The 13,822-nt window shown below is 39.3% G+C and overlaps 1 protein-coding gene across 8 annotated transcripts in view; it reads left to right on the plus strand.

Moving 5' to 3' along the window:
* Positions 1–13,822, plus strand: part of mybpc1 (myosin binding protein C1) — a 29,999-nt gene that overhangs the window by 2,606 nt on the left and 13,571 nt on the right. For 2 of the 8 annotated variants that reach the window (XM_035677130.1, XM_035677138.1), the window contains exons 2-13: positions 2,093–2,119; positions 4,079–4,150; positions 5,592–5,807; positions 6,972–7,019; positions 8,619–8,660; positions 9,096–9,137; positions 9,865–9,975; positions 10,452–10,600; positions 10,697–10,814; positions 10,899–10,950; positions 11,641–11,697; positions 12,518–12,526. In XM_035677130.1, the coding sequence (XP_035533023.1) occupies positions 2,093–2,119; positions 4,079–4,150; positions 5,592–5,807; positions 6,972–7,019; positions 8,619–8,660; positions 9,096–9,137; positions 9,865–9,975; positions 10,452–10,600; positions 10,697–10,814; positions 10,899–10,950; positions 11,641–11,697; positions 12,518–12,526 (943 nt within the window). The remainder of the gene's footprint in view (positions 1–2,092; positions 2,120–4,078; positions 4,151–5,591; positions 5,808–6,971; positions 7,020–8,618; positions 8,661–9,095; positions 9,138–9,864; positions 9,976–10,451; positions 10,601–10,696; positions 10,815–10,898; positions 10,951–11,640; positions 11,698–12,517; positions 12,527–13,822) is intronic. The other 6 variants (XM_035677149.1, XM_035677160.1, XM_035677167.1 and 3 more) reach the window with 5 other exon arrangements.

Genomic DNA, 13,822 nt, shown 5'->3' on the forward strand with positions numbered 1-13,822 from the left:
GATTCTCGGGTGCATGATGTGACCCTGCAGGATTGTGGTTGGCCAGCGACACATTGTTTTGAGCTGAGGTGGGAGTGTGGCTAATTTTGACAAGGAATGCTCGGAGGGAATCTTTACAAATGGAGGGATATCAGAAGCCAAGAAGTGATGGGAGAAAATGGCTGTTAAAAATGGTGCATAGTCAATGGACATACATGGAATTAGGGTTACAGTATTCATAGACTGGCTGCAAACAGCTCGCAGTGAGAAGCTGAGACTATGAAGGGAAAAAAGGTTTCTCTAAAGCTGAAGATGCTAAAGGAAGAGCTCGGATTACAGGCTGAGTTATATAAAATGATATTAGAGGCTGGTATTATCAGTCATTTTTGGGAGAAAGTGGGATACTTAATGTTAAGCCTAGTGGGTTTGGGAATTCATTTCTCTCTGTATTTTGGAGATCTGCCTCAAGATCTTCAACAAACTGTTGACTGTAGAGAACCCCCCTTGTGCAAATCTATGATTATGACTTATACCCGTCAACTAAAGAAAGACTAGGTTGGAAAATACAGGATGAAATGTAGATGTTACTTTTAGGATTAACGCCTACGAACATGATTTGCGACATCACACTATTTGTGATGTCGCAAGTCAGTGGGAAGTCAACCCTGGTCCAGTATGCAACTTATACAAGTGTGATGTCCTGTGATGTCCGACTTTACAGTGAAGTAGGAGACATTGTGTCCATTAAGGAATTAGCAAAATTTGCTTATTCATAAATTCTGGAATTTTTAATGAGGTAGAAGGAGTAGATTACTTTTTTAGGATTTTAATGTGGAAATTATACCCTTTTTTTTTTCAGAAAAAGCATATCATAGACACATTACTGTTCCAGGCAGACTATTTGTATATTAATACATGTCTGGAGGGGATCTTTAACGGCTGTACCAATGTAGCTATTGTTAAAGTACAGGAAATACTGGTAAACTAAATTGCTCTTAAGTCGAGAGGACTTAATTACCACTATGCCCAGTCACTGTACCAACAGGCTACGACATAATCTGAATGCTTTCATTGCCAACACGACAAAAGGATGCAGTCCTTACGTGAACCACAATGATCTTGACTAGTTTTCAAACTCAACTGAGTCGGTCAGGCCAGCCCACTATGATCCTCCTCTTGTTTTGACCACCATGAACTGAGCTCTGAGTTTCAGGTCATTTAGGCTAATAAATAGACAGACAGAAACTAAACCAGCACAGGTTTTGATTTATATATTTTAGAATTGGATTTAACCTGCTGATAGAAACATTATCGGGTCGTATTGTGCTTTTGGCAGTCTTTGGGAAAGTTAGCCTTTTTCAACTTGCTTAATGTTGTCTTTATTAACAATCTTCACCAGCATTGCAAGCTTGTAGCAGTCAATTCAAGCTGACAATTCAGTCCACAGTCCATTTCCCACATGATGTTTTTTTTAACATGTATTTACATTCTTGAGGAGGTGTAAAGAGTCTTAAGCTATGCCCTTAACTATAGAGACACCAGTCTGATGTACTTGTGAAAGAATTTAAACTAATCTGAGTGAGAAAAATCAAAGAACAAGCCGCTACAGATGTGTTATGACTAGTCTGAAGCTCCCATGAGTACTAGACAACCTCTCATGGCTCTGTGCTCCACTAACCCATTAATAACAAAAGAGGTTAATTTTTTAACCCTGTCATTGCATGCCAAGGGTTGTATGGATGCTTTGATCTGTTGAGGCCCTGCACTGAGTCGCGTTACAGGTTTTGAATGTCGTATCCAAACATGTTTGTGTCACTACCCCTCCCACCATTAGTTTCATAAGTCTAGACAAGGCAGAGGGCAAACAAATGGTGTGTCATGGGGCCTTCATCATAATGAGTTAAGACGACACGGTGTCTAAGCACAAGGAGCCGGTCATCTAACACAAAGGTGATATGGCTCAGTGGTGAATGGATATCAATTAAATAGGTCAATGTGCACAAACAGAAAGACGTTTTTGGGTGATTATGTTATGCTGATTGTATTAAAGTCATACTGCAAGAGATCCTGTTGTCATGTTTGACAGTGATGTGTTTTGTTTTTCTTTCTTCAGATGAGATGCCAAATGGCCAGCCAGAAGGTGAGTGGACAGCGACAAACATCTAATCTCCCCCTGTCACCTCACAGTCTAGCAAATTATATCTGCACAATGTATGCATAAGAACAGACATACAATCATCACAATTTTGCCTTAAAACAAGGGTAGGTGCAAGACAAAGTGAGGAAACAGCCAACTCATGCACTGGGAAGGGAATAAATCTGTCAAAGTGTTCACATCAAACACCAACCCTTGTTTGCACTAAAGTATACAGGCACAGGGCAACGTCTCCACATGTAACATGACAATCACAGTCAGCGTGAATGTGCAAACACAGCCGCATAGGAGTGTAAATGTGGGGCCAATAGTCGGCAGTATGGATGTGCTGCTGTGCTCCAGAGGGATCTGTAGCGACGACCAAGCTGTCAGCATCTCTGACATTCCTCTCGCCAGCCAGCTGATCCCTCTCTGTTGATTCAGCTGCCACCCCGGCCACCCCATGTGAGCAAGGTGCTGGCATGCAATTGGCTTTTTGCCGGCGCTGGGGTTTGACCTTGGAGCCGCAGCATCTTGAGGCTCCAACATGGTCGGTGGGAGAGCTCAGCTTTTTATGGTGTAACTAAAAATGATCCTGTTGAAACTTTTGTCAGATAAATTATTTTTTTTAGATCTTAGTGGTAGTGTAGAGCAGTGGGGCACTGGCTGGTGATTTCCAGTGTCATTACTAGTGTTGGGCGAGTAACTTGACAAATTACATATGAATCACTGAAAGAGTAGTTACGTTATTTACTCAACATGAGTTACATTACTTGTGACATCATTTCTCAGCACAGAGATCCAACTGACTGTAGCCCTTGTTTAAACTCTTGATAAGACTAGGAGTGGGAAGTGATAAGATTTTTTTGATTTTGATTATTGATTCTGCTTATCAGCCCTTTTGCTTTTCGATTACCTTATTGATTCCTGATTTTCCCTGTAGAAAAAAGTAAGCCTACAAAGGTTTATTATCTCTGAGTCCATTTCCAGTTTCTTTGCGAAATGAAGCCTGGCTTTGGATCGTTTCTTTCTCTCCGCCATGACTCCTCCTTGTTGCAAGTTTCCAGCAGAGAGTTTGATGTCATTGTTTTGCAATGCGCAACTGTCAGGAAAACATACTTGAAGGCATACAATTCAAATGGATTAGACAATTTAGAAAGACAGCGAACAAGCCGACCCTACAAAATGTCAAAGTTAAGGAGCATTACTGGGATTAGTAACTTTGATGTAAATCCTTACACTAAACACTACTGAAAAAAAGTAATCACATTGCTATAACACGGTACTACATAATGTGTTATTGCCCAATACTGGTCATAAACACATGAACAGACGTGTAGTGGTAACTTGCATTTCAGGATACAGTAAAGCCATTTGCAGTCCTCCGGTTGCCAATGCAAGCACGTCTTATCTCAAAGTGATTATAACACAATTACCTGAGGTATAATAATAAATGCACAACAATGCCTGCACGACACTTCCAGCAAATTTTGCAGTGGTGCTACAGTTGTCTACACCAAAACCACAACACCTTGATGGAAGTATGATTCGGCCTTTAGCCTTGGTACCTTGGTGCGTTTATTAATGTGCATTTCAATTGTAAACCTCAATGGCATAATCCTAATCTTGACATAATAACAACACATTTTGTACATTTTTAAACAGGAAATAGCCTGATAATAATTTTTTCCTGTGTATGTCTATGATGTATCAAATGTGAGAATGGTCTGAAACCATATGATTTATTATGATGAAGTGTGAATGCCTACATGCAGGCAGGAGGGTTGGTGTAGATATGTGAGTTAGTATGTGTATGTGTGTTTTTATGTCTGTTTGTGTGAGGTTTTGTGTTTGTTTTGGTATGTATGTTTGAGTGTGAGACTGAGAGAGGCATTGCAGATGCTGAAGCTTTGTGCTTATAAAAAGCAGCTGTTCCATCCACCACTATATTTGTCACATGCTCAGAAAGTGTTGCCCCAGACAGTAACGGTGCCCCGCCCCTACCTGAGATTACCCTGGAGGTTTCTCCACCCCCAGGTGGGTAACCCTGATGTCCCCTTCACCTGCCCCAGAATGTTTTATTCTTCTGCACATCACACTCACATCACGTGTTCGTTTGGAGTGTACCATCACGTTTTTATTCCCCACTTAATTCACTGTGAGAGGCCTGAAACTGCACTTTTTCTTGTGTAGGTGAATGCTCAACACACCTTATGTTCACACAAAAAGTTAATTAGGTTAGCTGTAAGACCACCACCCCACTTACTGTGCACATATCCACATGCCTGCACTGCTCTTACCTGCATTTGCCTTGATACATGGTGCTGTCACTACTAACTCACGCTGTGGCTGTCTTCATATCTGTGTAACTGTATGACATTTTGAGCCATCATACAGGAGGTATAGAGGGATTGGGGAAGTCGGGTTTTACTGACTCTAATGGCTCCAGTCAAAAGGCCAGTTGCTTTAATTTTTAATGGAACAAGCAATCAGATCATTTCATACATACTTAATGAGTCAGTAAATCCCTGCTCCTGATCACTTTACAGTATAGATATGCAATGACCAGATAGATGATCCATTGGTGCACCTGATCAGAACATGAGATACATTTTTACTTGATAACAGAAATATATTTGACATCATTTATTGATTTAGTTGAATTTGAATGATTGATTTGGGTTGTGTTTTTTATCCACACTAGCTGTATGGCTCTATGGAGGGCAATGTCGGTATGTTAGGCGGTTGGTCCACTACTTAGGTCCAACCTGAAATATCTCAACAACTATTGGATGGATTTCCACAAGATATTTTACAGACATTCATGGTGTCAAGAGGAGGAATCTTATTGATTGTGGTGATCCACTGAATTTCTCTCAAGCGCCACCGTGAGAACATTTGTGGTTTTTCATGAAATGGCTAGACAGCTATTGAATGGATTGCCATGAAATTGTGTACAGAAATGTACACAAAAAGAGCAATTGCAATAACTTTGGCTGATCCCCTACATTTTTAGTCTAGCGCCACCAACAGGTCTAAATGTGTGCAATACTTTTGTTTAAGACCAATGGCATTAAAACTAGACATCCCCATCAGCATCAGCAGTCATATTACATAGTACATTGGTGCAAATGAGCAAACACTAGCATACTAAACTGCATAATTATGGGTTAAGATGGTGAACATGGTCAACATTAAACCTGCTAAATATCAGCATGTTAGCAGAGCATGTTGACATGCTGGGATTAGCATTTAGCTCAAGGAACCGCTATGTCTAGGCCTCACAGAGCCGCTAGTGTGGTTGTAGACTCTTATTTTGAAATTACCTTCCTTACTCAGATGTCACCAATTAGGATTGTGGCTAATGGGTCATTAGCTATTTATACCCACCTTGTTTGGGCAAGCATTGTCTTGCAAGGCTGCCGGTGGTTGTGCTCGATGCTTGCTGCTCCAGCCTAGCGCTTTGTCTGCTGTACAGAGGCGGTAGCAGAGGGGAAAGAGCCAGTAGAGACTGATGGGAAGAAACCAGAGCCCACAGAGCCTGAGCCATTACAGGCTGTGGTGGCTCAGGAGCCGAGTCCCCCCGAGAATGGCTCAAACCAACCACAGACTGGTGGGGTTGGGATAAAAGAGCAAGCAGAGTCCAGTAACTCTGCTGTAAAGGAAGAGGGCCCTTGCTCTCCCCCACCACCTGGTAAGTATACGTTCTTAAACATGAATCAGTCCCATTTCTCTCTCAATATGCATGTTTACCCCTCTAGCTCTTCCACTTAAAATGCTACTAAAAGCCATACTAGTCAATTCAGTTGCACACTACTCAGCAGCATGGCAAAAATGCCTTTTTTAATCTAAAATCTAGATTTACTCTAAATTGAAAGCTAACAGATTACCTTTTTATTTGCTAGTAAGAATGCTATGGACTTCACTCTTACTGATTGGAGCCATGCATTGATTTCTCATTTGGTTTTAAAACAGTGGCCTAATGCCTACATGGCTTTAATTGCATGCAACTCCAAAGAAATACAATTTTATACTTGCACCTGGTGCCACTTTGGTGCAGTGGCGCAGTAATACTTGGTGCAGAGTCTTGAGTTTTCAGATTTCTAAAGAAATAAGAACTAATGTAGACTGATTAATAAGGACTAATACATGAATTACTGATTAAATCCTTAAATGGCAAACTGAAGGTGATGCAATTCGTTTGCAAGGTGAGTCATCAAACTCAATTCATTATCCTGTAATCAAGAAACATGAATGTGTAGGCAGAACAACAAGGCAACAGAAACAAACAAACCCACATACAGTAAATTATAGATCTGACTAGGCGGACTGCTGGATTCCATGTATCAGTTCTTTTCTGTAGTATCTTCAGTTGAGTTGGAATAAATTGATCTTCACTGTGTAGAATCAGAGAGAAGATACAGCTCACGTAGGATTTCAAGCTTTTGTTGGCTTTGTCATGAGCATTTTGTGCAAATATAGAGTTGCAGCTGCTGCTTAAAGGTTAATTTTTCTATGATACACCTGTGTGTGTATGTGTGCTGCGGCGCTAAAGAGCTTGTGTTTTTTTTTTTGGCAGCTTGAGAAGCTTGCAGCAATGATCCCTTTCATAATCCCACACTGTTTTATCTCTCAAACATACAGCAATTAGGGTCTTACAGGGTACAAGCCAAATCAACGGTTGACATTTTGGTCCTCCTGTCCAAGGGCTGCATGTTTTTCCAACCATTCAAGTCTTGTCTCGCATGTAATCGATGGCCTTGTTGGCCTGCCAGTCTTGTGTCTTGTTGGCCTGCCAGTGATGGACTTGGAGCTTTTTGATAGGTGGGTCTATTTGTCATTGACACCTTTATTGCAGATGATGATGATGCTGCAGCCACTACCCCATCCCCAACACCCCAAGCAGGTTGGTACCCATAAAACCATTCCTACTTCTACTTTATTCCTCTTCGCCTCGCCCTTTGAGGACAGTTGCAACTGGAGCACTCATCTTAAGTCGGGCTCAAATCACCTCATTAGGGGCTACTATTAAGGGACCGATATGTTGTCGGCCAGTTATATTGTGGCATTATGTTTTTGCCACACTATTTAGCAGGATCCAAGAATAACAAAATAATTTTTGGTTTTTGCTGTATAATGTGCATTTAAGCTTCAAGGATTCAAGTGTTTTAGCCATGGTACAAATCCCCTCCAGAGTTGAACGGTATATATAGATATGTTTTCGTACAGATTTTCATGTTGAATCTGATGTATGTCTGCGCACTGACATACATGATGTTGTAAATGTGTGATTTTTACATGCAAAATTCCTACAAGCACATCAACCTTTATTTACTCATCTCAAATAAAGGTATGGATGTGAAATTGATATTCCACATGTATATATTGTATACAGAATAAATACATGGCTGCTTATTATGCATATTAATACACATGCACATTACTGTTCAATATTTTGTTTAAAAAATCTACTATAAAAGGGACTTTACTGAGGACAGTTGTATGAGTCCCCTCATGCAGTTAACTTTGAGGCATGCTCCAATCTTCAGTGTAATTAATTATATGGTATATTGATAGTATATTGTCTATCTAGCTATTGTCAGAGAACAGATCATGCTAACAAATAGTAAACTTTTTTCTGGGCATTGGAATTCCCTTTAATGTTGATAAACTTTCTTTATTTCTTTATTTTGCTTTTGTAAAATACTTAGACATTTGGGAAATTTACCTATTTGCTGTCTTAATATCAAAATTTCATCTCAAAGTGTAAAGACTGGAAGCAGAAGCAGGCGGAAGAGCTAGTCAAGCTAAGCTAGTTTTCAATACACACAAGAGTCAGCTAGGTTTTGCTCAGATTTAAGTGCTATTTCACCATCTACTGGCCCTACTTGTCGGTCAAAAAATATCTCCAGTGTGTGAGGTAACTACTTATTAAACCACCAATATGTTATTTTCTATTTCTACACGCTGGATACACACAGTTATCTGTAAATAAGACAGTTTAGAGCTGGAAAAAGGCTCTTTTGATAGAGCTACACTAACTTCCCTCTTCTCTAAATCAACATTTTTGGTAAGGCAGCAAATAGCCTAAGTTACCAAAATGTCAGAGTATTCTAATTAGCCTATCTTTGCTATATTAATTTCACTTATGTACTCATTTGGGACGTAATAAAGCCGCTGTGTGGTGGGGAAGTTAACCAGACATACATTTGCCAAACCAAAACCTGCAAGTCCTAATCCTGGAAGCCTTTTGTTTTTTAAAACAATTTTTATTTCTTTTTAACAAGAGAAAAGGCTTCAAGGATGAGTGTTTGGTTTGACAAATATACAGGTAGGCTACATTGGGTCAACCTCCACAGGACACAGCTGCTTCTTACGTTTTTAATGGGAAACATCCAGCAGCTAGTCAAATCCCACGCTGATGGAGACACAATATTCATCAAACCATCCAACGTAGTTAAGTTTATCCTGATTAATTTCAATGATAACTGTGCTTTTTTCACAGAGGATGCCAGTTCAGTCAAGAAACTCTCAATTGACCTGCCTAGTAAGATCCCTCTGTTAAATCCTACCACCATTTTAGTACCAAACCAGCAGCCTGCTCTAGATCAGAACTACCCACTGTCTGAATGTAGAAAACATGTTGGAGACATGTTTATTTGTAGATATTTGTCCTTAAAATGTCCTTGCTAACACATTACCATTTTCCCCCCCTTTACATTTTACTGTGTTTACATTTTCTTTGCACATAAATTGCCATTTATGTGTTCCCTAATCTAACTTGAAAGAAAAACAAAGAGCGTGGCATAGATTTTTAATTTTTTTTATAATCAGACCTTTGATTCAGAATTCTTTTTGGTCAGTGCTTGCAAATCTGTAATCGCTTGTTGGTTTAACTTTTTATGTGTGTGTGCTTGCTTCAGTGGACTTTACAGTACTATTTCTTACAATATGCTGTAAATTTCTCTCTGTCTTTGTTTAGATGATAGCGTCCCTGTGCCAGCCATGGGGAGAAAAGACTCAGGTAATAAAGTGGTAGTAAAAAAAATGATGATCATTTTGTTATTTTTTTTCACACAATTTCGACCAAAAATCAGAATGTGGCTAAACCAGTCAAATTGAGCTGTGTTAGTAGTTTAGTATAATCCAGGTTCACTTGTCACAAGGCTATGGTGTGTTTTCCTGACTCCTCTTGTCCTCCTCGCTGCATGTAGGACATGTTGGGGCTTTTTGGAAAAATATAATCTTTTTCATTTGCAGGCAGCATTCGATAGAAAATTTGTGTAATTGTATAAAATGAAAACAGAGCAAGACTACGTTCAACTCTACCTGGATAACAACTATATGGTAACAGAGTCATCCACATTCAGACCTCCCACTGCAAAGACTGGAGCATCAGGAAATTGTAAACACAATGAGTTGTCATAACCATTATATTTTGCAGAAAGTGTCCCTTAAATGTGTCACATGGAAATAAGACGCCCCTTTCTGTGTTTCACATTGTTTGTTTCATGCTTTCCATGTTGCAAAGAGCTTAAATTCTGCTGCTGTATGAGGTGTGACGACTGAAAGTGAGAAAATGTGTCTGTCTGTCTGTCTGTCTGTATAAATCTCCTGTGGTTTAGACTAAAACTTTCAGATCAAAAGTGAAAGGTGGGTGTATGAATTCCTCAACTGTATTGTTGTATTTTTTCCTTGCACACTGACATTAGAGAGCACTGTGTCATGTATGTGTTTCTCTAACCGACCAGTGTGGTCTCTGGGAGAAGGCCAGGGTCCAGAGGAACTGGACAAGCCCATTGACACCCCACCACTGTCCACCCTGCTGATAGAGAGTCCCCAAAGTGCCACGGTCACTGTGGGTGAGTGACAGCACAACAGAGTTGAAGCTAGTAAAACATAGGACCTTATAGATATTAATATGATTTTTATGGGGGTGCATTGATTCTGAATGAAAATATGCTTGTTGACTTTCTTGCCAAGAGATAAGAAGAACAACACCATGTCTCTGTGGCAAATATGTAGCTGGAGCCAGCAGCTGTTTAGCTTAGCTTAGTATAAACACTGAAAACAGGGGGAAACAGCTAGCCTGGCTCTGTCCACACTGAACACATTGACAAAATGTTGAACTATTTCTTTAATAAAAATGTCAAAAGTGACAATAGACTTAGCATCTAAAGTATTGTCACAACAAAGAGACAATTTGAGAGCACAGTGCTTCTATAATATAATGTTTTATTAAATCAGGCCTCAGTATGACATTAATGATTCATTGATCAGATTTGGACTGTTGGACCCCTTTTTCTCTGTGATCATTATGTGTTTTCTGTATCTAAAGGTGGAGACATTACCTTTGTTGCCAAGGTGGAGGCCAAAGATCTCCTCCGCAAACCCACCATCAAGTGGTTTAAAGGAAAATGGATGGATCTGGCCAGCAAGACAGGAAAACACTTACAGCTGAAAGAGACCTTTGATCGTTTCACAAAGGTAATGTAGAGCAAAACACCTATCACAGCCCGTATATGAACCACCAATTCTTACATATCAATACCATACCAATTCTTATATATGACTCCCTGGCAGATCCACACATTTGAAATGCACATCATCAAGGCCAAAGATAACTATGCTGGAAACTACAGGTGCGAAGTCAGCTACAAGGACAAGTTTGACAGCTGTTCCTTTGACTTGGAAGTTAAAGGTTTGTTAAAGCATCCAAGTGCATTATATTACTCTTCATATGTCCACAAGATACAGACTGCCATGTTCTGTTACTGTCTTACAGAAGCTGGACAGGGCTCACAGAGTATTGATATTCGATCAGCTTTCAAAAGAAGGTAATGAAAGAAGTGTGAAGCAACTACAAGACATGTTGATATTGTGAAGGAGTCAACAGCAACATGAATTCAGTATGCTACAGTACAGTATTTATTTTTCTTCGCTTCAACTGAACAAAGAAAGAAGTTTACTTCAGAAAATAGGATTTCTGACCGAATATTAATACTAATAAATGTTCCCAAAAAATGAATAAATCAACAAATGGGATGAACATTTCACCATCAAGTAATTGTACAACATAAAAGTGTGACAAGATGGTTGTAATAATGTCATTAACCTTTCTCAAAGGTAATTACAAATCAACCAGCCGACTCAATGTGAAAGGCCAACTCTTGCATTTTAAATCTCCCTCCCAACAATGTGACTGGAAAGCAATGCAAAGCATCCCAGTTTCTTAATGTTGCTGCTCAGTAATGTTGCATCAACATTGCAGAAACACTGTGGCAATATTGCCTGGGACCGCTCTTGAAAATGTCTTACACAAAACACCTTGTTTCAAGCTTTTATCTGGAAAAGACATAAAAAAGGTTTTTTTGCGTAAGCACCAATCGTGTGTTAGCTTAGAGCTAATGGATCGATTGGCGTGAGAGCCTTTGCTTTGTGTTCCTCTTTCAGCATTGTTTTCTTTAGTGCCTGTAACTGTTTCAACTCTGATTAAATCTTTATTAATCTCTTCTTGTTAACAACAGCAGTGAAGGACAAGACGATGCAGGGGAGCTTGACTTTAGTGGTCTCCTTAAACATAGGTGAGAATCAAATCCGCACCCTGAGTGGATTTTGTCTTTTTCAGTATTTTTAAGCCCTTTTCTTGGATGTGCTTCTTTTCTCTTTCTTTTAAATCTTTTGTAAATTTTATTTGTATTAGGCTACTGTATGAGTGGCAAGTACATATCTACAGATGATATGTTATGCTATACCAGGGGTTTTCAAAGTCTAATACTGTGGGCCCCTCTTTAGACTAAATTGAGACAACTGCACCCCCGACACCCTCATTTACTGACAGAAAATACTGATGAAAAAAGTTAATATTCATGCTGAATTAGTTATCAGAAGAAAAATATAGCCATGGATGTACAGACAACTATCACTGAATTGCTTTGATAAAAACATAATGATTCTCTGGCAAGTTCTGGAGTGATAAGGAGCAACCTTTTTCTATGATTTCTATAGCCTAAACGTGGATTTATTTTTCACATTGGAGATAATGATATACTACATACTATAAAGTCTATATATCATAGTATATCATGTCTGTGTAGTCAGATTTGAGTATGGATTTTGACGCAAATTGTGGAAAGTGTTTTCAAGTACCTTAATTGCCTCATGTCTCTCCCTCCGCTCACCCCCTTTCACCTCCCCCACGCCACCCTGAGGCGTGTCTCACAGTTTGAAAACCTCTGTGCTATACCAAAGCTGCTGTGGTAGCTCAAAATAAACACCATAATGCATATTTCAGATGATACAGTGCAGCGTGTGAGTACAAATAGTCCTAGGCAGTGACACTGTTCACCAGCCAAATTTCACATTTATTGTGGGCTTGTCTCTTCTTTCCTCCTACATATTCAGAAATCAAAGGTTAGTAGAGAAAAACCAATAGGTTTTTAAAACGATTAGACCTTACTGCGGGTGAGTACTGTAATCCTGTAGAGTCCCCAGCATGACATGTAGCTCTAGGAATTGGACGAGCAAGAGTGTTGGCCTACTGTAGTACGGTAACACTTCATTTGAAGGCAGCATTCCTAACCGCTCTGTCAGCAGTCATTAATGATGGAAATGGGCCATGCGTCATAAACAATCAGGTGACAGCTCTTCATAAAACCATGAAGACCAACTTCACCTTTATGAGGCAGAGAGCACCGTTTTGGATCATTAATGATGTGCTAGTGAGCCATGGAGAAATGATGCTGTAAAATAGTGTTATCGCTACATTGTCATTTTATTTCAATTTAGAAATATAAGGCAAATACCACCATGTTTATTTCAGCTTTCTTCATAATTGCCTGAAAATAAACAGATGAGAAATACAAACGTAGAATGGAATAATGTTTTATGCTATTCACCTCCAACCTTTTGGACATTTGGGAAAATGTCTATGAATGGCTGATTGAATGTTCTTTATATAAACTAATGTATACACTCATGTTGAGGGCGACGTGTTTATTAACTTTGGATCTCACAAATCTAACATCTCCTAGAGACACTCTCATCAGCTAACAGTGTCGGAGCATCTCTGAAGTGATCACTCAAACCAACAACAAACAAAGGGATGGGCCAGTTCAGAAGAGCAATATGAAAGACATTAAAATCTCATTATAAATCTCTCTTGCAGGTTTCCCCTAAATCCATGCATGCTGCATTTCAACATGTTTCCTTACACAAAGCATTTAGCATTGCAATGTGTTTAATGACATAGCATTTTCTCACGGGATAGAAAAGAAACTCCTTTATTGATCTGTGTCTGCCATTTTAATCCCACAGCACTGATAAAAAGCTTGTTTCATCTCCCACACTTATTTTAGCGTCCAAAGCGCCCATTTAATGTTTCTTTTTTATCCTTCAATGCATAGAGAGCTTTAAAAAGCCATTTTACAACCATTATGGATTCAATGGAAACCCTTAATTTTAGAGTATTATAAATCTAAGACTTAGCTACATACTCCTGACAGTAGCTAGTCCCCAGGGGATAATAGTTAAATGGTCAAAAGCAGTAATCATATTTATACTTATGGTAGAAGAACTTACAATAACTTCAAAAAACAAGACAGTCACAGGAACTGAAAAGCCAATGTCAATGTATATTTTTACAACAGAAGCATTAATCTGCTTTGAGTTAGAAGTCAGTAGGTGATGTCCTGATGACTCTGAGTCTGC

The sequence above is a fragment of the Morone saxatilis genome, unplaced genomic scaffold (genome assembly GCF_004916995.1).
Source record: "Morone saxatilis isolate NCDOM2014 unplaced genomic scaffold, NCSU_SB_2.0 Contig10, whole genome shotgun sequence".
In the NCBI taxonomy this organism is placed as follows: domain Eukaryota; kingdom Metazoa; phylum Chordata; class Actinopteri; family Moronidae; genus Morone; species Morone saxatilis.